Source organism: Corapipo altera, unplaced genomic scaffold, assembly GCF_003945725.1.
Source record: "Corapipo altera isolate COAL_440 unplaced genomic scaffold, ASM394572v1 23b, whole genome shotgun sequence".
NCBI lineage: Eukaryota > Metazoa > Chordata > Aves > Passeriformes > Pipridae > Corapipo > Corapipo altera.
Window position 1 is genome coordinate 8898761 of NW_020884885.1, and position 24816 is coordinate 8923576.

Consider the following 24816-nt stretch of genomic DNA (forward strand, 5'->3'; position numbering starts at 1 on the left):
CCGCCGCCGCGCTGCTTCCGGGGCCGCCCCCGCCGCGCCCCGCCCCGGCCAGCCGAGCCGGGCCGAGCGCCGAGCGGGCGATGGGCGGCGGGGCGGGGGTTTAAAGGAGCGGCGGCGGCGGCAGCCAGGCAGGTACGGCGGGCTGGGGCCGTGGGGGAGGTTGCGAGGGGTTGTCCCGAGCGGGGGACGCGATTGCCGCAGGGTGAGGAGCCGGGGTACGAGCGGGTTTGGGGGGCCCCCGGGAGGGACACGTTCCTTGAGCGCCGCGGCGGGGACGGCGTCTGCCCACGCGTGGGTCTGGCGGGCCGGGGTGGCAGGGTGCGGGCTGCCGGGGGAGCTACCGGGGCTGGCTGCGGCACCCTTAAAAAGTTCCCGGTGGCGCTGGGGAGCGAGCGCGGGCACCGGGCGCGGTGCCTGCCCCACCGCCACCCTTCGGGGAGCGGCGTACGGCAGCCCCTGTCCCGGGGGCGTGCTGCGGGGCGGGGCTCCGATGGGCACCCGCGGGCGTGCCCGGGTCGCTGCTTGCCCGGCAGTGGAGAGCCGTCGCCCTGCACCTGGCGAGGGCTCTGCGTGGGGAAGGGTGAGGTGTGACCGACCGGGCAGGGGCAGCCCCTCTCCGCTCGGGGGGCTGAGCGGCCCGTGCCCACCCGCTGGGTGCGGGGTAGGGGGAGGCGCTGCCCCGGAGGCTGGGAAAGGTCGGGGGGCCTCGGGAAAGGGGGCTGCCATCCTATTGTCTGTACGTGGCAATGTCTATCCCCATCTGGTGTCGGGGGGGCCGAAGGAGGGAGCAGAAGGGCCGGGGTCGGGCCGTGCAGTGGCGGCTCTCCCGGAGCCCACGCAGGACTCGTACGGCCCCGCCGCACCAGCTCCGACCCCCTTTCGCAGACGGGAGGAAGCGCAGGGCCCGCCGGGCTGCAGCCTGTTGCAGAAGGGGGCTCCAGCCTCTGCCCGGTACCGTGGCTTCTCGCCCTCCCTCCGTGCCATGCTCCGGCTCTGCCCCCCGCTCCTCCGGGAGCGTCTTCCCGCTCAGTCCAGGCTGCCGCCCCTGCCCGCCCCGCGGCCCCCGCCCGCAGCCGGGCCTGGCCCCGCACGCCGACGGGGCAAAGATCAGCGGCGGTACCCATGGGCCAGGAGGCGTTTCTGGGCCTCTCGCAGGGCTCCCGGGTGCGCACAGAGCTGGGCCGAGCTACCCCTCCTTCCTCCTGTCCAGTTACCTCTGCACAATGGGCACAGTGTGTGCCTGCGGCTTCCTCGGCGGGAATTACAGTTGCATGGGCAGGCACTTTATCCTTCCTGATCTCTCTTTCCTCTTCCCCCGAGGGTTTGTTTTCCAGCAGGCTGAGTTCAAAAAGGGCACGAGATACTGCTGGCAAGCAGTCTGGCGCTAAACAAACCTTTTTAGTCAGAATCACATGGATTAGACCCAACTTTCCATTTACCTGCCGTGCTACCTGTGAGCTTCTCTGCCTTTCACGGTGGCTGAGTTGCTAGTGTAAGACAAAGGTGGGTGAGATAGCACCCAAAGCCTTTGACAGAGGTCTGGAGCAGAGCTTGCTGAGAGTAGGTGTGTGCTGCTGGTGACTCTAGGGGCATATCCAGTGCAGACTGACAGAGCTGCTCTCCTTCAAGGAGAAGCTCTAGCTCTGCCAGACAGCAATCTGAGAGCCGGCTGCCTAGGAGACTGCCAAAGACACCTTGTCTTCAGCCAGAGGTGAGCTTGATGCACAAAGTCCTTGGGCTACTCTGAACAGCATAGATAGTGTTATTCTGTCTCTGAGCAAGCAGCATTTTGACAGCCACTTCTTCACCCCTTGCCCCCACCTCCCACCCACTGTCAAGTCGCTTTTGGTTCATCTCTTTCCTACAGTGCACGATTTTGGAGGACAGTTTGAATAGCATCATACCGCCTTTTTATGGTAAATAGGCTGCAAGGAAGCACTGTAGGAGGGGTGGCTTCTCAGAGCAGCAGCAAGCCCATGAGACTGGGCAGGACTTAAATTGCCTTGGCTTACAGTGCCCATGGTGGGGGGGGGGGGCTAGAAGGTGAAAGGCTGGGTTGAGTGGCTAGTTTCTCTCTTGATGGTGCCTGGAATGATCATTGAGCAGCTCTTTCCTTAGTGCTTACTGTTAGTCTGGGTGCTGAGGACTTGTGCTTACTGGAAATCCACTGGCTATAACTGAGGCCAAATAGTTCCAATGCTCTGATGATGAGGGGTGCAGGCTCAGCACTAATGGTAGGAAAAGAAGTAAACCAAAAAAAAAGCAAACATTCTGCCAGCCCATCTGTGGGCACAGTGCTGAAGTCCAGCTTGCTTGGCTGCCAGAGTCTCACTCTTTGCTCAGATCCACCAGACCACACCATTTCTGGGAAGCTGGACTCCAGGCAAAGTACTGCCATGGGTCTAAGGCAGTTCATCCCAAGTAAGCCTTGTTCAAAACATGTCTTCAGGGTGCTGGGGTGGGTGAGGACGTTTTCATACAGCACCTGCCAGCGTTAGAGCTGGGGAGCAGGATGTGGGAGAATAGACTCAGTATAATGATGCTTGGCTTTGTCTTGGGAGATCAGTAGTTGGGGTGGGAAGAGGATATTCTCCCCACTCGTGTCTTCCTGCTGTCCTTCCACTGTCAGGAGGGAAGGAGCCTGGCAATATGAGCTCAGGGATGTGGATCTTTCCGAATGTGATCAGAAGGGAGCAGTTCTCATGAAGCTTGAGGCGGCCTTTCTGGCCCCGTCTCCTTGGGACATCCCTTCCTGCCCTTCTCAGCTCCAACTCCATGGTCTGGCCATGTATTTTCTTTGCTTCTGGATGAGCTCAGCACATACTTTGGGATAGCTAGGGATAAATTATTACTTGCTCCAAATAACCTGTAGACTGAGACATGTCAGGAAGTATTTTAGTCCCTGTCACATGAGCCCTACCTAGAATGGAAGGCCTGATTCACTCATGGTATCCCACTGGAAGCCAACACCTTTCAGGAGAGCTCCAAAGCTCTGTCCAAATGAGAAGACAAAGGCAATGAAGCATACTAGTCTCTGAGCAGCTTGTACCTCTGATCTCAGACAGCCCTCCTGGGGTCTGGAAAGTCAGCAGCTGGCAGAGGATGAACTCAAGGATGTAATCCTTGAGTTCCTGAACTGAGTTGCTGACAGGTCTATTACTTGAAGTAGTAGTCTGAGGGGAAGGGAAACCCAGGTCAAACAAGCTTAAGGGGCCTTTTATGTATATTTTGACTTGGAGGCATTTTGTTGCTGATCTTTGTCAGTGTACTCCTGCCCTTCCCAGCTTAGCTCAGACTTGACATCTCTGGAGAGACTCTTTTTGGCTTCCCAGGAGGAACAACATGGCTGGCAATGTGTGCAGAGCCCTGCTGCGAGATGGTGACTGCCTCCTGCCTCCAGATGCCTTTTCCAGAAAGCCATTTAGAGCCCTGGATTGTTACTTGGATAACTCTCTTCCCTGATTCATTAGCAATGTGAATTCTCTCCTGTAATACTCAAATCTGCCTGTGCCAAAGGCTGAGAAGGAGAGGCCATGTCTTTTAATAACCATGTGATGCAGTTGGAAAAAACTTTTGGACACGCAGTTCTCTGGTGGCCTGAGTTGATGGAAACACTCCAAGGGAGAGATACAGCTGGGCCCTGAGGGAGAGGACACTGCAACTGCTTTTTGGAGGGTGGGAGGCAACTGCCTTTCGCCAGCTTTACTCTAGCTCCCCTGACCCCACCTGGACAAGGCAGCACACCTCGAGATCAGTCCCACCAGTCTCCAGGTCTTGCAGGTCCTGTGCACAGTGTTGTGTAAATAATTGCTGGTGGCTGGGTTTCACCTGTGTGACGTGGGCTCTACCCTGGAGATGAGGCTCCTGCCATGTGAGAACGGGAACTCTGCTGTCCCAGTGGTGCTGGTAGTCATGCTGTGGTGGATCCCAGTGGGCAGCACTACTGTGCGTGGCAGGCACGTGCCTGGCATTCCCACTCAGTATTAGCTCTGCTGAAGGGGCCTTTGCTTTTCCAGCTCTTTGCTATTGAAACTACTCGGTGGTGTTGCAGGCAGCTTCTGCTTCCTGTCCCGTGTGGGTGCCAGTGACTTGGCTCTTACCTGCTGAAGTGCTCCCTGGAAATGCAAAGCTCTGGTAGCACAAGGGAGAGCATTTTGCCTGTAAAAGGGATGTGTGCCAGGAGGGTTTGGCATCCTGGTTCATATCCTGTTCCCCCTGCTCCAGAAGTATCCATCTTTGAGGTTCTACTCTTAGACCTGGTCTGAGGCAGGAGCTGACAGATCAGGACAGGTAGAGTGGGAATGACATATTTAGACATCCATCTCCTGATGGATGTCTGTTTACTGACATGCGCATAGGATCTGTATGTGTCCTCTCACTGGCTGCCACTATGTAGCCAGAATCTGAGGGAGACTTGCAAAGCAAAAATAGTGTCAGGCTTTGTTGCTGAAGGAGAGTTTTGCTGTGGTGCTGTACTTCATTGTTGGAGTTGCTGGATTTCGCTGTTCAGATAGCAGCTGTTTTTATTTTTTGTTTCCAGCTCTTGTAGGGATCAGTGTTGCCTCACTTGTGTCATACTGTGCTGTGCCAGGCTGGCCTGGGTTTTGCTTTGCCTGGAGGGGTGCAACAGTACAGCACACTGCACACTTGTTTCTCTGTTTGGGGTTTTAAAACAGGTGAGACAGAGCAGTTAGATGCTTTTGGTAGGTTTTTATGTGCTTTTAAGGTCCTGCTCCTGCTGCATCTTGAAGCAATGATGTGTGGATAGAGGGGCTTTAAATCAAAACTCCCAATTCTTCTCTAATTCCTTTGCCTCAGCATATTGGTGTGACTGTGCTTCTGGTTTGGGCTTTCTCCTGATAACAAGACGATAATCTTTGTAGCCTCCTGGGAGAAGGGCTTATCCATTTCACCCTGCAGTTGTGAAATGTGTGTGCCCAGCTCTGTGGGAGCTGGAGCAAGATCCCAACAGAGGAAGAGGATTTCCTGAGGAGGAGTAACCTCTCTGCTTTCTGCAGTGCAAGTTGTGTGGTGGTTTTTGCCTGCTTTCTCTCCCTTCTGACTTTACCCCTCTTCTCTCCCTGTGTGCATCTATTTAGAAAGACTTTCTTAACTCCCATTATGGGGCTGCCCAGGGTATGTCACGGGGGCTCGGGTTACTGGATGTGATAGTTAATCCCTTCATTGCCTCACAAGGTAGACACTCGCTACTGCTATCGTGTTTGGGAGGGGGCCAGGGAACTTGTGTCCCTCCCCCAGCTCCTCATCCTGCTGAAGAGTTGGTGTGAAGACTCGTGTGTTGCGATGCAATACAGTGGCTGTGGCTTTGCCAGCAATTCTAGGGACACGTGTACAGTCCTCCTTGTGTGGGTGGGGAACGTGCTACGGGACAGTGCAGTGATCTGCAACTAGAACATGCAGTGCTCAAATAGTCATTCTCCCATGGGCTGTCTGGGTAGCCTTGGGTGACACTGAGCTGTGTTTTGTGACAGGCTGGACGAAGGGGACAGGACCAAGGTGTTGGGTGCCATTGATCTGTGACACTCTTGGCTGTGCAGGGACCTGTCCCCAGAGCTCTCTTATGCAGTGGCTCTTCACATGACTGTCTTTTGGGTTTCAGGTGACAGCAAGCTCCAAACCCCTCAAGTACAGCTGAGATGTCTTATCTGCCCTTCAGACTGTGAATCCTTGGTTAAAGGGAGTCCTCACAGCCACCACCAGGGCCTGCCAACTTTTCCAGCTGTTCCCAGCTACTCCTGCAACATTGGCAGCTTTCAAAGGTTAGTTACCATATGTGTTAAGCAGATCATTTACATTTGGTGCTTCCTTTCTGTTTTAGTGCTTCTAAATGGGTAAACAGGATAAGTGCATGGCAGAAGGGCCTGAGTCTGTGGGTGTTTGGGACCAGTGGGGAGATCCTGGAGACACAAGCATTGGCACTTGTAAGCCCCCCATAGCCCAGTTCTCTGGAGGGAAGGACCAGATTTGCCACATGAATCATTGGAATAAAGTGTGATTCCATCTCTATGGCTGTTCACTTCAGTGTGCATGTCTGGATCCTTCTCCCCAGGCACTACTATGTTCTATTGCTTGTTTCTAGTGTAGTGGGTAGTAGGTTACTGGGACCTGGACTGAGGAGCTGGAAAAAGCTCCCTGGGGCAGGAAAAATGGGAAGACCCCCATTCTGAATATTGGGAGCTTGTGCTATCAGCAGCTGTCCTAGCAGCTTCTTTTCCCTCTGTCCTTTACCTCAAGTGTTTCTGTGAGGCCACTGTTTCCAGTGGCCATCTCTCTCTCCCCTACCCCTCATTAGTGCAGGGTTTGGCATGCCAGCAGGAGGGAGCCTCAGCATGTCTGTGCCTTGATCGGATTTGTCAAGGCTCCTTCCCTTTTCTTCCTGTTCATTGAGGTCTGAAACAAAGCAAACAGAAGAGAGGAATTCCAAAGAATAGCAGTGAGGGAAGAGAGGGACATAGGAGTGACAGGCTGCCCCTGCACACATGCACCCCCCTGCCTTTGTCTGGTGGGGCAGAGCTGGAGGCAGAGCATTCTGGGAGGCAAGGCCATTCCCTGGCACTCCTGTTTCCAGCTATGGCACCAGCTACCTTTCTCCCTGTGCTGTGGGGTTCCTGTCCTCACTGCTCAGGTAGTTTCCAGAGGCTCAGGCATGCTACCTGCTTTCAGCATGGGCACAGTGGGCCCGAGCACAGCTTGAGGGAAACAGGAACTGTTTTGTTTGTCATGGACTGTGGTAAAAGGTTTCCCTCTTTACCTGTGTCAGGAAATTTTCCCCTGCCAGGCAGATCCAAAGGAGCCTGGCATGGAGCTGAACGTCCTGCCTGGGTGCCAGGGCAGTGAGGCACCGGCCCCTCCCTACCTTGGAGCCAGATAAGTGCTGGAACAAGGCCCTTTTGTGCAGACAGGTCTGTGAAGTGGAGACAAACGTGCTCTGGTGCTTGTATTGTTTCCCAGGAGGCAGGGAACTCAGGAGGGAGTTGTGGCCAGCCAGACAAAGCTGCCACAGGTAAAGCTTTGTCCAGTCTGATGAATCCCCTTGTTCTATCCTTTGTCATCCCCAGGCCATTGCACAGTTTCCCCTTCATTCTGACCTCAACCCTCCCATAGATTGGATCAGGGAAGGCAATAGGATGCTCAACAGCTCTGGTATAAAGCACTTAAGGTAAAATACATCCGTACTAGTGATGCCCCCCTTTTTGCAATTAAGCCACAAGGAACAGCCTTTAAGCCACAGCCTGTTTCCTTTCCTTCTTCCTCCGTGTTCTCCAACTTCTGGCAATCTTTGCACTCCATGGTTTAACTAAAGAGCAGAGTAAAGTGCTTAGACTCCAAAATGTGCAGATTAGGGGGTTACTAATCCTTTTCCTCAATGGGTGCTCACATCCTGTCCAGTCTGTTATCAAGCTTCTGTTCCCTGAGTGGAAACTTGGCTAAACTTGAGACCTTTACCACTCCTTGTTTGCTGTGCAGAGGAGGAAGGGTGAGGGGTGAGAGGAGAGTCACGGGGGGAAGCAAAGTGAGCTGTGGGCTTCCAAAATTCTCAAGGTGGGTTTGTAGTCAGCACTGGGTGTCTTTGCTTCTTATGCTCTGTCTGGTTTTGGTGTTCTAGGAGCAATAAAGCAGGGATTTGGTGTTTTTGTTTTGGGTTTTTTTGAGTGCTGTCTTCCTGTTCTAACAAAAACAACCTTTCTGTCAGAGGAAGCAACTGCTTCCCTGCGTGCATTTGTGATTATATACTGGATGATCTGGTTCAGGTCTGTGCCTTCCCTGTGCATACACCCCTCTCCCAATTTCCCAGCAGTCTTTTCTGTGCTCTTATTCCCAGTGTATGCCCAAGTGAGCCATGCTGCAGCACTGCTGGAAGAGCAGGGCTCCCTCCTGAGAGTGGGAGGCTGGTGCCTGGCAGTGCTGCATGAGGCTGGTCCTATCCTCATCTGTGGAGGCTGAAATCCCTTGATAGGACATATGCTGTCACTGAGAAGGGGAAGGTGGAGTATTTGTGAATCTGGATGGAGCCACGAGCAGGGAAGAAGGAGTAGTGAGAACAAGTGTGGTGGAAAGGATAAGACTCTTCCTAGAAGTAGGAGGGAAACTTGACCCTGATGGTGACAGGATGGGCTGAGCTCTTATGCCTTTGTCTGACTCCTGGTGCAGGCTGGGTGCTGCACAGAGATGGCTGTGGATTGTAGGAAACGTGAACTTCTGTCCTGAGCCCCTCATCTGCTGCTTGGTTGAGTTGAGGTATGCTGTTTCTTCCCTGCCTTTGTCCTTTGGTGTGCAAGTTCAGGGTTTAGTTCAGCAGTGCGAGAAGCCCCAGGAATGGAAACACAAAGAGAAGTGGGAGGGGGAGTGCTGGGAATGGTTAGTAAGGAGTTTGGGTCTTAGGAGTGTTCTCCTTTCCACTGCCTGGCTTTAGGAACTGCTTCCCCTTTGGGATCTACTTCCTGTCCTTTTTTTGCCCCTATTAGTCACTACTTCATTTCCAAAATGCAAAATGCCCCATATGCTTTTGTGTACATAAGTTTGCTGTCTTAGCCTGAACAGCAGCTTTTTCTCCACACTGTTGCAATGTGTAAGCCTCTCTGTAGCTCAGGAATCGCTTCAGGTCTTACAAAGTGTCCAGGGCACCCTGGGTGGATGGCAGTATTGCTGCTTGGGATTTTTAGAACCTATCCTGAGCCATTCTGGTTTTGCTATTTATAGTGCAGTTGTTCCATTCCTGTGTGGATGAGTTCTGCTTTCAGCCTTGCTTGGGCACTGAGGGCACTGATGCCAGGAATAGCTCTGGACAAGAAAGATAGGCTGCTTAAGCACAGTTCCCAGTTTGGGCCAGTGTCTGGTGGAAGAGGCACCAGGCTGCATCCATGAGCTGTGGCTCTCTGTGAGCAGCATCCTCCCCTTTGGCAGAGCTGCTTTTCTGGAAGGAAAAAGGGATTTGCAGAGGAAGTGAAGGAATTGCCTTTCCTTGTCAGGTGCCTTGTGTGTGTTCCTGGCTGCCAGACTACAGTTTGGCATTCCAAAAGATGGCATTTGGAACAGTTGCTCTCGTCACAAGAACCAGCAGGACTAGTGAGGGACTATGGTGCAATGAAGCTGTGTGAGCAGTGGATTAGGTCGGATATTAGGAAAAAGTTCTTCACCCACAGAGTGGTTGAGCACTGGAACAGGCTCATTAGGAAAGCGGTCACAGCACCCAGTCTGGCTGAATTCAAGAAGTGTTTGGACAATGCTCTGTTACATGGTGTGATTTTTGGGGTTGTTCTATGCAGAGCCAGGAGTTGGACTCGATGACTCTTGTGGGTCCCTTCCAGCTCAAGATAGTCTATGACTCTGTGCTTGCACTGTGGAGGGCAATTGGCATGGGAAGCCCTGCTTCTAGCATGTCCTTCCAGCAGGGGTGGTGACCTTGTGTGTCCTGAACTGCTGCTCAGTGGGACAGGTGGATTCCCTTTCAGTGGGGCACCTGAGGGCCCTGCTCTCCTCTTCCCAGGTGAGTGCCTGCTAGTCCCGAGGGAGCTCGAGCTAAGGCCTGAAAGGAGCCTGCAGCACAAAAAAACATCAGCACCTCCTCAGCACTGCTGCTTGGGCAGAGCTGCTCCAGCTTTGGCTCATGATGATTTCAGCTTGTTTGGAGAGCAGAGCTGAACACATAACTAACTGCTTGATTTAGTGCCCAAAATGAAAAGCTGGATGGAAAAAAACCACAACATAGACAAATTTGAGAGACCCTTTATCTTTTCTTTTGAATGTAACACAGCTCAATTACAAACAAAACAATGCAAAATGAGACTTTTTGCTTGGAAAACAAAGCATTTTGTTCTTGTCCAAAACTTGTATTGAAAGAGGAAATAGGTCTGAGCTGTCTGGAAACTGCAGTTTTCAATCAATAACTATTCAGCTGAAAACACCTACCCAGCTCTGCTGGTGACAATGCATGGCAGGCACCTGAGGGCCTGGCTCACAGCCATGCCCCTGGCACCTTCTCAGAGGTGGCAGGGAGGACAGTGTCATACTGCTTGTGAACTTTTCCAGGCAGAGAAAAGTCTGATCTGAGGTTGTTGGAGTCCCTTTGTCTTCTTTTTTGCTGTAATTAACCTAATTAGTTTTGCGTGAGATGATGGAGACTCTATAGGCATGTGTTGGGGGGTAGGTTTGGCCAGATGTGGTGGGATATGGTCTCCCCTACCCATCAGTGGGCAGCCCCTGGTGCAGGTTGCTCAAGAGCATTTCAAGGGAAAAGGGAGATTTGGGGCATGGGGGTGGAATCTTTTGTTAGTCTGTGCAAATGGACCCTGCTAGCTGGAAACTTGGGGTGTCAGTACTTCACAGGATGAAATTCCCACCCCTTGCTATATGGGCATGATGCCTGCTGGGTGTTCCAGCTGTGCTGATGGCAGGGCTGGAGTTGGTGGAGGGCTTACTGACTTGGATAAAAGCTGGAGCTTGTAGCTGCTGACCCTCTTTGGCTCTGACCCCAGGAACTGCTGTCTGCCACAAGACCACGGTAGTGAAAGCATCAGAAAATGGCAGGGGTGAACAGGTATTGATGCCCAGAGCACATCCGGAGACCAGGACATGGTGAACTAATGGATCCAGAGCTGGCCATTAGCTGCAGTACAGACATCAGCAAAAATGCAGATTGTAGAAACCTAATCCCAGAAGAGGGAAAGGGAACTAGAGATCAGCCTCGATGCTGCTCCTGTTTCAAGAGGCAGTTGAGGTCCTCCTACCCTGAGTAATGTCGCTGCACAGTGCCCAGGCCTAGTCCCTCCTATGCCAGGCTGTGCTGGCTAGGGAGGCGTGTGGATGGATTTGATCCAGGACTCTGTAGACGCTGTGCCAGTGTCAGAGCAGCTGTTGTCAGTTAGGCTTGTGCTTCATCAGGCCCAGAAAAAGGTCAGTTGGTGTTGATACTTCACCTGCCGAGTATCCTCTTGGCATCAAACAACTTGTAGTGCAGGGAGGTAAAGCTGGAAGCAGTGTGTTGAACACTTACCTCCTCTTTGAGTTTCTTGGGGGTCTCAGTAGCAAACTGGCAGAGGCCATGGGGGGAAGAGGCGCAGAGGTCACCTCCAGGTGCCAGGCTGGTGCAGCTCTGGTTACACCACCAGGCTGTGCAGGAAATAGGCTGAAGTGGGAAACCCATGACCAGTATGGACATGCACAGTGCTCGCTCAGCCTGAGCCTGGCACTGTGGTCACAGGGATAGCTGAGTGCTGGGGGAATGTGGGCTGCTCCAGAGCCATGTCCAGACGAAGGGTTAGACAGCCCTTGGGTGAGGGGCTTCCTGCTGTCAAGGCGTGATTTGGTTCCTGGGAGGTGATCCTTAGTTCTAGCCTGGAGTGAAACCCAGCTGGTAGTGTTGGCATGTCTGGGTGGGTGTCCTGAACAAATATAGCAAATATGCTGTAGCTCGGCTCACACAGAAGCTTTCAGGGTCTATCGTGCTGTTTTCCTGCTGCAGTGAGGGATGCAGCACATGCAGAGGAGTGAAAACCAGCACCCTGCTTTCTGCTGCCCTACTGCCCCCACAGACATGGTTGAGGGCTATTGCCAGCTGGATTCTTCCAAGTTCTTCTTGGGCCTAACAGGAGTGAGAGCACTTGGGGACTGTGTTGCTAGCTGGGTGGCCCCCTCTTGCTTTGCCTGAGAGTTGTGGCAAAATGCAGCTGACCAGCTTGTAAGCTTTGTGGGATGTCTGGTAGGCTTAAGCCTCCTACGCAACACTTGCACACTCTGCTATGGCACTGTACTCCTCACATGTGCCCTGCACAGCCCTCTCTTGCTGGGGCTCTGCCAGGCAGCTGAATGCAGCGCCTGGTTGTGGACAGGGAGACTGGATGCAGTGTTGCTTTGCAAAAGCAGACTATGTCTAGCAGGGCCTCGTGGTCGGAGTCCTTGCTAAGAGGAGTTGCTCCCTGATGCATTGCTGGGGTTTCAGACATGGAGAGGTAAGCAGAATGGCGTTCCTGTATCAGACCCAGCCTGAACTTGCCTGTTTCTTCTGGAAGCAGGGAAACAGTCTGGTGACGGAAATCCCTACTTCAGCCAAGCTCAGAACTTCAGCAGCCTTCAGAGACTGTTTGCTCCTCTTCCCCAAGTGCTATGCTTCTGCCAGAGAAGGAGAAGCTTTATACTTTTCAGTATGACCTTTGCAGAAGGTCAAAACTGAACTTGAAGTGGCAGGATTGTGTGTGTGATAATCTTACAGGCCTGAGGAGAGTTTGAGAATGAGCTGTAACTGAGGTGCAGCTGCATGTTGCCCCAGGAGGATCTTACCCTTTCTAGGATTATCTCTGCAGCTTGGTGGTGTTGGGGACAGTGGGGGAAATGAGGATGCTTCCTTCTTTTAGAGCTCACATGTTAGTATACAACTCTGCAGGTGCTGCTTGATCCCACATCTAGAATGTGGTGGCTGTTTTGCCACAGGTTGCTCTTTGCAGGGAAATATGAAGGTGAAATTCTCGATTAAGTTTTGCTTGTCATAAGACTGGGGAGGGAGGGACGGCGTGGTAATCCAGAGCATGGGTTTTAATCCTGTTCTTCTGGCCAAATTCCATTCTGCCTCTGTAAATTCCTGCAGCTACCCCGCTCTGCACTGCTTGTGTGGTATCTGCTGGCTGGCACAGCCCCCCTCAAGTGGCAGCATTTTAGCCATGGGGAGGGGGACAGGGAGGTGACCCTGAATCATAAGGCACTTTCTCAGATGGATGCTGCGGTACATCCTTTAAAGGTGACCTGCTGAATGAGGAACCAGCCTGTCCCCTCCCATCTCTTTGTAAGAGCAAAAGATATCATCTCCAGTTGCCTCTCATCAAAGTGTGGTGCCAGTCTTACCTTCAAGGTGAGTTGCCAGTCTGGCTTTGAATCACTTGCCACAGCTTTCAGGCCCTTCCTCATCTTTTGCAAGCCCAGGAAGCTGCTGTGTTGGGCTTCTGCTGAGGGAGTCTAAGCAGGTCAGCTAAACTGTTGCTGTTCCAAAAATGAGACAGGGGAGAAGGATTTGAAGTTTCTGTTGCCTACAGCTAGGTAAGACAACAGGCAGCATGGCTCCATGAAGTCACTCCTCTGCTGGCTGTCCTGCAGCTCTTTATGGGGAACAGCCAGGCTACCTCTTGACTTGCAGTGCCTGGAGGGGAGGCAGTAGAGGGACAGCAAGCCTGGAGCTGTCCCTGTGCCCCTCTGGGCCACTGCCCTGGGACCTGCAGTCTAGCTGTGCCTCAGCATCCCTCTGCAGGTGCACATTAGCTCTAGAAGAGACAACAGGTTAAGACGCCCATCCTGCCATGGGCCTTGCTGCCAGCTGGTGCTATGGGAAAACAGGGCTGCTCTCCTCTGTGCTTGCAGGGCTGGAGGAAACATGCTGATGCAATGCTGAAGTTCCCACTGCCAGCTGTCCCTAAACATTAATTGCTCACCTGACACTCACTGAACCATAAAGAGTGAAGGCCAACCAGGCTGAGCCATAGTCCTACAAAGAGAGTATCTTGGAGGAGTGGAGTGCCAGCACATGGGCAGCTCTTGGGGGGAGCCTGGGGCAAGCACGGTGAGAGCACTGTCCCAGGAGTGAAGGCTGCTTGTGCACGGAGGGGTGGCCAGCAGGAAGCAAGCCTTGGGCTCCTGCCCACACCTCAGAGGTTGGTGTGAGCATGCACTGGTGTTTGTGCAGCTGCCCAGCTCTGCTGGCATGACATTCCCTGTCCGCTGGCAATCGTCCTGTTGTCACTGGATGCAGGGTGTCCAGGCATTAGGTAAGACCTGGGTCCTGCGTGCCCATTTCCTGGCATTTGCTGTCAGCTTCTTCCAGCAAGAAAGGAGACTCAGGTGCCTCTTTCTGTCCCATTTGCCTTGTCCCCTGATCACTGCTGAAGCAGGAGCTGGGAAGAATGTGGGGGAGGGCGGATAACCTGCTGCGAACAGCACTTCTGCCCCGCACCCACGTGCTGGGATTGAAAACCGGCAGTATTGGGAAACCTCTCGTCTTACTGCTGGCTGCACTTGTCTGGCATGAGCAAGGAGACTGAGGAGGGAGGGCAGAGACGCTCAGTGCCATGACTGCAGGGAGGGGTAGAGCCAGGAGGCTTGCATGCTGTGCCACAGCTGCTGGTACCCACTGTGCCCCTTGCCTAGGAACTCCTGTGCCTTTAATGTTTCACGGAGGAGGAGAGACTGTGTAGCTGCCTTCTGGCTTGTGATCTCTTCCCCACCCCTGTGAATATCCTAAAACTGCCTCTGCCGTGTCTGTGCTCCCCAACAGCCTACCCGTTCCTGCCCTGGCTGGTAGGGGCCTGGCTGGGTCTCACCACACTGGGTCTGGTGCTGGGAGCAAGCAAGTTATGGAGAACAGGAAAAGCTGTGGAGAGGCTGCGGTGGTCAGCCGAAGCAGGAGGCAGTTTCCTCTCCCAGAGCGTGGGGAAGCCCTGCGTGGCCACTGTCTCAGCTGAAGCACTAGTTACATGATGGATGGGACGGGGCAGGGCGGTCCCGGGGGCTGAGCTCCATGTGCCCCGGGCCCGGTGGGGGAGCAAAGGGAAGGGTTCCTGCCCTGGGGAGCTGCTGGCTCAGAGGAGCAGCAGGGCAGCCCGCGGGTTTCCTCTCCCTGCCGGGGCTGAGCCGGGCAGGGCAGAAGGGCGCTGCTGAGGATCTAGTCCCTGTTGTACCCGGGATTCTGCAGAGGCAAACGGGAGCTGCCCGAGCGGGAGGTAAACGTGCCTCCCAGGGCAGGGATTTGGGGGCTGCCTGGGCGCACACCCGGCCTGCCCCTGCCCCGGGGCTCGGCCCCTGCCCGTGCCTCTGCAGGTGCTGCTGTGGCTGCGCAGGCAGGCCGGGGCCCGCCGCGGCTCGCTCGAGGCTGTGGGGTGGAGGGGCAATTTACATTTCATCAGGAGCGCCGTGCAGGCGGTCTGCAACCCAGCCCCTCTGGCTGCTGCTGGTGGCGGCTTCCTCCCAGCACACCGGGCCGCTTCTAGGCACACGCGGCACTGGACACCACCGGCAGGGGCTTCTCCTTCCGCTCCAGCCCCGGGCAGGGGCTGCCGCCTTTCCTCAGCTTCGGGGCCGGGCGCGGGGAAGCTGCAGGTAGAGCCTGTCTCCGCATGCTTAGCATTCCCAGCCCCGGCCTCCTGCCGCCGTCCTGCTCACTCCCGGTGACTGGGGCAAGTCTGAGACATCGAGGGGATAGTTCTTTCCTTTTCAAATCTACGGTGGGGTTTGAACCCTCTCAGGTAAGGGGCAAGTGCTCAAACGGTGGCCAATATCTCTTCGCTCTGGGTAGCAGAAGGTCTGCACCCCACCCTCGCCGTACTTGTGTCCTGGGCTGGCCATTCAGCCTCTCTTGGCTAGCCATGGGGAGACGGGGTGGCTCTGCTGCTGTCCTGAGCCACCTGAAATCTCTCTATGACGGGACAAAGCCTCCTGCACCTGCCCCAGAAAAGAAGGAGGTGGGTGGTGGGTAGGGGGTAGATAATCCTAACATTCCCTTATCTCAGTAAAGGAGGGTATTTGAGGCCTGGGAGGAGGAAGGGGGATGGAAGGAGAATGGATTCCTCCGAATTTAGTTTGAGCAACTCCGTGCCTGTGGCGCTGGGGGCTCTTGAGTAGAAAGCGAATTTAATCTCTTGTTTTGTTTGTTCTTTCTTCCTCTGGAAGGGGGGCCTGCAGGGCGTGCGGGGGGAGCTTGGGTTTGAGAGCGGGGAGGAGGGGGGGAAGTGTCAGATCTGGAAGGGAGGAGTAAAGGGAGGACGGGGAACAGCAGCCCCGGGAGGGAGCAGCAGCAGTGGGCTGCCAGCCGGCTGGGGAGGCGCTGAGGAGGGAGGCAAGGGGAGAGGCAGGTAAGGAAATCGCTGCCTGGGGGGAAGGCGAGCGTCCAGGTGAGGAGCGGGACAAGGGGTGGCAGGAGGGATGGGTGTGCTATGAGGGGGGTATGGATGGAATCCTTGGGTGCTTCTGGGAGAGGTTTTGGAAGCTGGCTTGGTCCCATCCTGGCTCCCAAAATTGCTGTTCTGGTAGTGTGCTCACGTGCAGGTTGGGGACAGAGTACAACTTCTGCAATGAGGGGCCATGGGGGCAAAGCAGGAGCAGGACAGGCTCTGCCATGTGCCACCACCTTCTCTATCCTTCGTTTGTGCTGAAGTTGCTTCCTTGTCCCTCAGCTTCCCAGACTGCTGGGTGCTGACTGACCTCCCTGATCTCTCCTCACTGCTCCCCTGCCCCTCCTGCCTGGCCTGGGCATCCCCCAAACTTTGTGTGGAGCTTGGCATGAGGGATGGGAGGCAGGCTGATAGCAGCACATGAAGACCTTGCCATGTCCAGCATGGCCCATGGCTGTGGCAAGGACAAGGGGTGCCTGGGCATGGTGGGCTCCATGTCTGAGCTCCCCTTTCCCCACCATGCCCATGCTTGGCTTGCTCTATAGAGCAGAAAAGGAGGTCAAGGCCGGGCCTGGCTTACAGGGAGCTGCGATGCCAGCAGGACCCCTTCTCTGCCAGGAAAAGGAGTGCAGCCCTCAGGTGCCATGCCCACTGCCATGTGGACACAGCAGCATCCCCAGTGGGCTAGGATGGCCGTGCTCCCTCGGGCTGGCCATGCCCCAGCCCCCGCCGTCGCTGAAGGTGGACAGAGCCATCCATCCGCCCTCAGCTGCGATTCCCTCAGTGGGCAGGAGCTTGCACCCCGGCCCCAGGGGCCCCGGGGAGGGGGGGGGGCCGGTGTGCTCTCCCACGCCGCCTGCTCGAGGCCCCGCGGCCCCAGGGGCATCTGCACATCAATGGACTTCAGCGGGGGTGTGTGCAGGGGGAGCAGACCCTAATCCGGCCCATTCATGCCGACGGCAGCTTTTGTTGAGCCTCCAGATGTTGCTGCGCCGAGAGCAGGGGCTCGTTATGGAGCTGCGGGCAGGGGGGCAGAGCGAGGCCAGGCTGCGGGGGGAGGTGGGTGGCCCTGCCCCTGGGGTCTCTGCCGGCCCGAGTACCTGGCTCCGAGGGTCTCGGGGCAGGGCTCTCCGCCTGTCCCGAGCCATGAGCGGGGCTCAGCCCGCGGAGGAGCGTCCCGCCAGCAGGGCGAGGGGGCTGCTCCGGCCGCCCCGTGCCCCAACGGGGCCGGGGAACGAGTTTCACCGAAGCGTTTCGGGCTTTGCCACCGAAGTGGGCGGCGGTGTTAGGTGCGGGAGTTCCCCGGGCCCCGACCGGCCCCGCGCCGCGTCCTTGAGGCCGTCTGCCCGGAGCAGCCCCAGTCCCTCGGCCTGCCCGGGCGGCGGGGGAGGGACCGCGCTCCCTCCCACGGGCAGGCTCCGTGAACCGCCCGGCTCGGGGAGGCCTCGCAGCACTGCCTCTCCCCTCCCTTGGGAGCCTTGGCCTGTGGGATGGCAGGGAGCAAGGCACACAGCTGGGCTGAAATGGCTTGGAGACCTCCTTCCTACCCCCACCCCCCTCCATGTTTGAGATCTCCCCTCTGCGGGCTTTGTAGCCCTGGCAGGGTGGCAGGACAAGTCCTGGGGGGGTAAATGCCCCAGCACAGGGCAGGAAGGTGCCAGCTGGGAGAAGCTGTGTCTGGAGTGTTGACAGGCACCTGTCTTGCCGCTGCACTTGTCCAGGTGCTGTCCTGGAGGGAGCAGGCAATGGGGGATGTCCTGCTGGGGGAATGTTGAGACACCTGGTTGCAGGCTGCTGCTGACACCTCTCTCTGCTTCCCTGCCCCTCAGGCTCTAGGATGCTGGGGCCAGCCAGGCTCGGGTTGCCCACCTGATCCTTGCCACCTGTGTCCTGCTGGCACACCATGTTGCGTTCCTGGCGCACGAAGCTGAAGCTGCTGCTCGCCACAGTGACCCTGGCCATCCTCCTCTCCTGGCTCTACCTCTTTGTGGGCAGCCTTGAATGTGAGTGGGTCCTTCTCTTCCTCCTTGGATCAAGGGAAAGTGCAACACGAGGTGGGCAGCAGCGGATGAGGCCTTAGGGTGGGTGCTGGGGGCATCTCCAAGGACATCTGTAGGAATCAGGGGAGCAGAGCTGTGATGTTGGCTGGGCACTTGTGAGGTGTGCTGGGAGCTCTCAGCTGGGACCATCCACACTGGGCCCTCCTGGCCTTGCCGTGCCCATCACATGACCTGTGTCTCTTCCACAGATGGCCGCTTCCTCCTGCTGCCACCCTGCCTGGGCGAGCAGCCAAGCCGGGATGTGGAACGGGAGGCTCTGGCCTCACGAGTGCGCAGGGTGGAGGAGGAGAATCAGCAGCTCCGCCTGCAGCTCAGCCAGGCTCAGATGGAGGGCAGTGATGGCAGCCCACAGTGGGGACCCTCTGCTGAGGATGGAGATCTCCCCAGGGGTGAGAGGAGCAATCATACAGCCTGCCCCAAGCAGCAGACAGTGCACAAATGTGAGGTGGGTGATGGCACCGGCATAGTGATATTGTGGGATGGGAGGCTGGGACCCTGGTGGAGCATGGATGTATGTGCAGCCCACCTGGCACTGCTCTCCCTATGCTCTGGCCATGCAGGGGCCTCATCCTGGCTCTCCATGGTGCTCAGTGAGCCACAGTCAGTGGGTGAGGGCATCTTCCTTCTTTAAAGAGGGAGGCCAGACAGGCAGAGTGGCAGCCAGACTCCTGGTCCCTGTTTCTGAACTGGGGAACTCCTGCCTCTCTCTGGGGCTCCTTCCATAGGGGATGTGCTGGGTTATGGAGTCTCTCCCTGTGGTGTGGTCCCAGGGAGAAGCTGACAGTCCCTGAAAGGAGGGAGTGTCCAGTCTCAAAAAGGTACCATTTGTCTCTGGGCAGCTCCTGCATGTTGCGATTGTGTGTGCCGGGCACAACGCGAGCCGGGACGTGGTCACCCTGGTGAAATCCATCCTCTTCCACAGGTAATGGGGAAGTGCTGTGCCAGAGGCCCACTATTTGGGATTCCCAGATGAGCTGCTGCAGGCTGCAGGGGGCAATGCTGCGGGAGAGGGGCTAGGGCTCCTCTCTAGCCCCTGTGCCACTGCTTAGAGGGACAGAGAGGGATTTGTTTCTCCCAGAGGGCTGATTTTTCTCCATTTGCCCCCCTCCAGCTGATGTCTGTCCCTTGGGAGGGATGGGAGTGATGGGGACTGTGTCCTCTTCATCCCACTGTGGTGCTGAGTGCTGCTGTTTTTATCCTTGGCAGGAAGAACCCCCTCCACTTTCACTTCATCACGGACTCTGTGGCCCACCAGATCCTCCAGACACTCTTCCAGTCCTGGATGGTGCCTTCTGTACATGTCAGCTTCTACAATGCCGATGACTTGAAGGCAGGTTCTTGCCCTTCTCTTTGCCCTGTCCCAAGCCAGTGTTCAGAGGGTTGAGGGGAGTAGCAAAGAGGGGAGAGTAGATGGAGGTTCATTAACTTTTTCTTGCTGGTCCGTCGCTCACCCCCTCCCCTTTCTGGGCTTGTTGCTGGTGCAGCTGAGAAAGGGGCACAGGGCTGGTACTGGAGGGGTGGGGAGGCCCCTTGGAGTAGCACTGCCTCTGTGGCAGAGCTGAGTCCCCCACTGAGCACTGAAACACTGGGGTCTAGGTGGGCATTCTGGTGGCTGAAGGGAATGCTCCAGGCTTGGCTGGCTCCACAGCAACGTATGCCCTTCTGTTGCTGGCCTCCTCTGCACGGGGTACTGGGCACACAGAGCTGTCCTGCCCAGGCAGGGGAAGGGCTTGGCTGTGCCCAACCCTGAGCTGTGTTGCCTTGCAGCCAGAGGTGTCGTGGATCCCCAACAAGCACTACTCTGGCATCTATGGGCTGATGAAGCTGACGCTTACCAAGGCGCTGCCCTCCAACCTTTCCAAGGTCATCGTCTTGGACACTGACATCACCTTTGCTACTGACATTGCCGAGCTCTGGGCTGTCTTTGGGAAGTTTTCTGGTGAGGACAGGGTGCCCCTGGGGCCCTGGCAGGGGCCTGGGTGCTGGGCTCAGGGTGGCAGTCCCGACCTGCCACAGAACCAGTGTAGTGTGTTTGCCTGGGCCCTCTGAACCAATAACAAGATGAGCTGCATCCATGGCCCTCTGTTTCCTCAGAAAAGCAGGTGATTGGGCTGGTGGAGAACCAAAGTGACTGGTATTTGGGCAATCTGTGGAAAAACCACAAACCATGGCCGGCCCTGGGACGTGGCTTCAACACAGGTGAGTGTGGGCTGCCAGGGTGGGCCCTGCAGCCTCATGGCACATCCAGCTGAGGCAACACTCAGCACAGGGAGGCTGGGAAAGGCTGAGGTGAAGCAGGAGGGTCTGATGGGAATGAAGGGGCTGCTACAGCATCCCAGGGTAGTGTGGGTGGGTGCAGAGAAGCGGCATATCCCAGGGGATGAAGGAATGCAGGCTGCTGTGCTCCAGCTCTGTAATGGCTGGGTGCTCCCTCAGTGACCCAGTGCCCTCTTCTCTGGCACTCAGGGGTGATCCTGCTCCTGCTGGACCGTCTGCGTCACCTGGGCTGGGAGCAGATGTGGCGGCTGACGGCAGAGCGGGAGCTCATGAGCATGCTCTCCACCTCGCTGGCCGATCAGGTAATGGTCCCTTCTCTGGGGTGGTCAGCCCTTCTGCATTCCCACAGCACTGCTGGCATGGGGGGTCTTCCTCTTCCACTTGTGCACTCACCTTTCTCTCTCCTAGGACATCTTTAACGCAGTGATCAAGCAGAACCCATCCCTGGTGTACCGGCTTCCCTGCTTCTGGAATGTGCAGCTTTCTGATCACACCCGCTCAGAGCAGTGCTACACTGAGCTTTCAGATCTCAAGGTGGGTGGGTTTGCTGCCTTTGAAACTGTAAAGGGCCTGAAGGACACTGGAGGTCCATGGGAGTCAGCATGGGGTCTGAGGGCTTGGGGGAGCACTGGGTGCTGCTGGCTTCCCTTCCACGGGGTGACACGCTACTGCCCAGGTGATCCACTGGAACTCACCCAAGAAGCTGCGGGTGAAGAACAAGCATGTGGAGTTCTTCCGTAACCTCTACCTGACCTTCCTGGAGTATGATGGGAACCTGCTGCGCAGGGAGCTTTTTGGCTGTGCCAGTCTTCCCAGCCCACCCAGGGACCAGGTGAGGGTGATTGCGACTGCCTCCAGCCCCAGAGCATGGGGTGGGCAGAGACCACACAGCCTCCCCAACTCCCTGTGGGGCTCTTGCTCTCTTTCACCTTCATGGTGTTGCAGCTACAGCAGGCGCTGGAGGAGCTGGATGAGGATGATCCCTGCTATGATTTCCGCCAGCAGCACCTCACGCAGCACCGAATCCACCTGTTCTTCCTGCAGTACGAGTTCTTGGCGTTTCCCAACCCTACCGATGTCACCCTCGTGGCCCAGCTCTCCATGGACAGGTACTTGCTGGTAGGACCAGTGGGAGGTTGGATCCCATCTCCACTCCTCCATTGAGGCTCCACAGCTTTGGAGCTACAAGGGATTCTCATCTCATTATCCTCACACCAGCATTTTGCAGTGAAGAACAACACTCCAAGCTGGGAGCATCAGTTCCTCCTGAACTGGGCTCGACTGGCATGCAGCTCTCTGGCAGGTGCCCCGTTCTGGGTTTGGCGAAGCTGCCACAGAGCAAGTCTACTGCTCATGCACTGCCCTCTGCTTCCCAGGTTACAGATGCTGGAGGCCATCTGCAAACACTGGGCGGGCCCCATCAGCCTGGCACTGTACATGTCAGATGCTGAGGCTCAGCAGTTCCTGCGCTATGCCCAGGCCTCAGAGGTGCTGAGTGCCCGCCGCAATGTCGCCTACCACATTGTCTACAAGGAGGGGCAGTTCTACCCCATCAACCTCCTGCGAAATGTGGCCTTGGCCAACACGCAGACGCCATACGTCTTTCTGACGGACATTGACTTCCTGCCTATGTATGGCCTCTACGATTACCTCAGGTAAGGCTTTCTCCAGCCCGCTCTAGCTCAACCTGCAGGGCTCCCAAGGCACCAGAATTTTCAGGAAAAGCCCTAGGCAGCAGTCCTCAACAGCAGGCCTGGGAGCTGTTCCCTTTGTGTTCAGCCTCAGGATCCTGCCCTTGCTTTTGTCAGAGGAACAAGGATCCACCCAGTGGATGAGGAAGGGGCTGTGGCTGTGAGCATTGCCCCATTCCTCCTACCTCTGCATGGTACCACTGCAAATAGTCCAGACATTAATATCCTTTTGGAGTGGTATGCAGGCTGGAGGGGCTGAGGAAGGAGGCCGTGACCATGGCTTGCAGCCAGGGAGACCTCATACCCTTCCTGTCACCATAGGAACTCCATCCAGCAGCTGGAGCTGCCCCAAAGGAAGGCAGCTCTCATTGTGCCGGCATTTGAGACCCTGCACTACCGCCTGACCTTCCCCAAATCCAAAGCAGAGCTGCTCTCCATGCTGGACATGGGCTCCCTCTACACCTTCAGGTAGGGACTGGAACTGCTCCACTATCCAAGGGGGGCTGGCAGAAGCCAGTTTTGTACCCTTGTGCCTTGGGACTGTGCACCCTGTCTCAGAGGACCCCCTGCATCCTCCTCCTGTCTCAGGGAGCTGCCAGCTTTGCCCAGTGTCTCGTTTCCATCTCTCCCCGCAGGTACCACGTGTGGCCAAAAGGCCACGCCCCAACAGACTACGCCAAGTGGCGGACGGCCACTGTGCCGTACCGTGTGGTGTGGCAGCCAGACTTCGAGCCTTACGTTGTAGTGAGGCGAGATTGCCCCAGGTATGACCAGAGGTTCGTGGGCTTCGGCTGGAACAAAGTGTCCCACATCATGGAGCTGGATGCGCAGGTGGGTGAGGGGCTGCTCCTGGCACCACAGAGGCGCTGGGTGTGGGGGCTCTTGGCCAGGCAGTGACATGTTGGTACCACCAAGCTGATGCTGTTGCTCTGTCCCCTCTCAGGAGTATGAGCTGCTGGTCCTGCCCAATGCCTTCATGATCCACATGCCCCATGCCCCCAGCTTCGACATCTCCAAGTTTCGCCTGAATGCAGGATACCGGGGCTGCCTCCAAACGCTGCGGGAGGAGTTCCACCAGGACCTGTCACGGCGATATGGGGCTGCTGCGCTCAAATACCTCACTGCCGAGAGAAGCCTGTGACACCCGGGGACAGTGGGTGCGGGGTATAAGCAGCACACTGGGAGGGTGCAGGGCCTCCCTCCTGCCCCTGCCCACCACCGCAGCCCAGCTTGAGGGAACGGAGTTGGCAGCACAGCCTCTCCAGCCCACCAAAGGGATACCCACAGATAAGGTGGAAGATATCAGCTGCAAGAACAGGTAGTGCCTGGAGGTCAAGCTACCACAGCCTTCCTGAGTTACAGGGGAACCTCCTTATGCCAGGGGCCAGAGGGTCAGCTCTCCTCCCTCCTCTCTTTTAGTAGATGTGGGTTCCTTAGTCTTCACTAGCTCACTTGACTTTGAGGCCTGGCTCCTCCAGAGGCCTGAGAGCTGTGCCGTACCCTGCTCTGCCCTTGCTCAGTGGTCCCAGTTCCAGTCCTTGCATACTCCTCTGGGGCTTTGGTGAGCGAGAGATGAGGTTGTAGAACATCCCTTTGTGGAGCAGGCTCAGAGGAAGCCTCCCAGCACCTTGGGAGCTCCAGCCAGGGAGTACCAGGAGTTGTCAGAGACCTGGTTCAAGCCCAGATCAAGGCTGGCTGGTTAACAGCAGAGAAGTATTATTACTCCCAATCCATGTGGATGCAGTCTCCAGTGGAGTTGGCCCTGCACTGGTGGTGCTGGAGTCACCCAGAGCAGGATGAGCTCCCAGAGCAGGACAGGCTGTCTGCTGTCCCCAGAATGAACTCCCAGAATAGACCTGCACCTCCAGTCTGGGAGCAGCCGTGGCGGTAACAGACCTGTGTTGTGTTGGCAGTGCCCCACAGGGCCGGGCTGCGAACCATGGCCAGGAGCAAAACAGCAGCTTCATGGACCAGTGCATGCTGAGAGAAGTTTCTGGCAGGGACCACCCAGCTCCTCCCCAGCTCCTGGCAGCGCAGTCATTGCCATCAACAGTCAGGGATGCGACTGACACTGGACAAGACCGTAGCTGAGCACTGTGGCAGGAACCCTGTGCCAGGAGCAGCTTGACCAGACACTGTTCTACCACTATCGCACACTGGAGCACAGAGGATGCATTGCTTTCCTCACGCTGTTTAAATTATTTAATACTTTTCTCATAAGAATTCAGTAATTAGGGTGTCTGGGGTTCTTCTTTTTAATCCTTTTTTCCTCCAAGATGATTTTGCTGATGGCCCTGGAGGCTCTCCGGGCCAGTTGCTGCTGCAGCCTCTGCTGTTTTCTCCTTAGCTTTGCTCTGGGCTGCAAGAGCTAGAGCTAGTTCTGTGCAGGGGTGAGGATTTCCGTCCATGGTGGGAGTGACTAAGAGGAGCCATACAAAGCACGGGGTATGGAAAGGGCACAAGCGCCTCTTGCTTTTTTCCTTGTTTTAATTTAATTTTTAAATTAAAGCTTTTTTATTCTTTTTCACATTCTTGTTAGAACTGCCTGGTTATTAATTTTTTTCCCCTGGAGGGAAGACAGCAGGAAGAGTGCAATGGAGGAGTAGCCTGAGCCTTGGCTGTGGAAAAGCATCACTGGGCTTGCTCTGCCTGGCATGTTTTCCTGTTGGGCTGGCACAGTGGGTTAAGGAACAAGGAGCAGCAGCAGGCAAAAGAAATGCCAGCGTCACCAAGTGGCAGGTGCACTGGTCTCCTGCCAGCTCTGAAAGGGTTGTTAGGCTCAAGTCTGCACAGCCAGCACCCCTGAACTGGATCATGGGGCTTCACGGTTTAGGCATGGTAGTCAGTTTAAATGCCCCCAGGTAGAAGGGATGTAGTTTCATCTGGTGGTGCTGCAGCTCA

General features: G+C 56.1%; 1 protein-coding gene across 7 annotated transcripts; it reads left to right on the forward strand.

Annotated features, from left to right (window-relative positions):
• The first annotated feature begins 81 nt into the window (after positions 1-81).
• On the forward strand, positions 82-24444 carry LARGE2 (LARGE xylosyl- and glucuronyltransferase 2). 7 transcript variants are annotated; one of them, XM_027641907.1, is made up of 17 exons: positions 82-132; positions 5621-5780; positions 7080-7180; positions 17717-17890; positions 18136-18392; positions 18787-18869; positions 19154-19277; positions 19715-19886; positions 20042-20146; positions 20414-20526; positions 20633-20758; positions 20901-21056; positions 21170-21333; positions 21601-21879; positions 22237-22383; positions 22551-22746; positions 22859-24444. In XM_027641907.1, exons 4-17 carry the CDS (start codon positions 17791-17793, stop codon positions 23054-23056), a joined length of 2220 nt encoding a protein of 739 aa, XP_027497708.1. In that variant the 5' UTR covers positions 82-132; positions 5621-5780; positions 7080-7180; positions 17717-17790; the 3' UTR covers positions 23057-24444. The 7 variants fall into 7 exon arrangements, with proteins under 7 accessions (XP_027497708.1, XP_027497705.1, XP_027497711.1 ...); XM_027641904.1 differs by lacking the exon at positions 7080-7180; XM_027641910.1 differs by lacking the exon at positions 7080-7180 and having other exon boundaries at positions 21176-21333.
• The last annotated feature ends 372 nt before the right edge of the window (positions 24445-24816 follow it).

Bases quoted from the DNA above. Each gene is read 5' to 3' on its own strand.
- LARGE2 (XM_027641907.1), top strand. From the start codon at position 17,791: ATGTTGCGTTCCTGGCGCACGAAGCTGAAGCTGCTGCTCGCCACAGTG. The intron at 20,759-20,900 runs GTGGGTGGGTTT...GCTACTGCCCAG, and splicing joins CTGAGCTTTCAGATCTCAAG to GTGATCCACTGGAACTCACC. The intron at 21,057-21,169 runs GTGAGGGTGATT...ATGGTGTTGCAG, and splicing joins CCAGCCCACCCAGGGACCAG to CTACAGCAGGCGCTGGAGGA.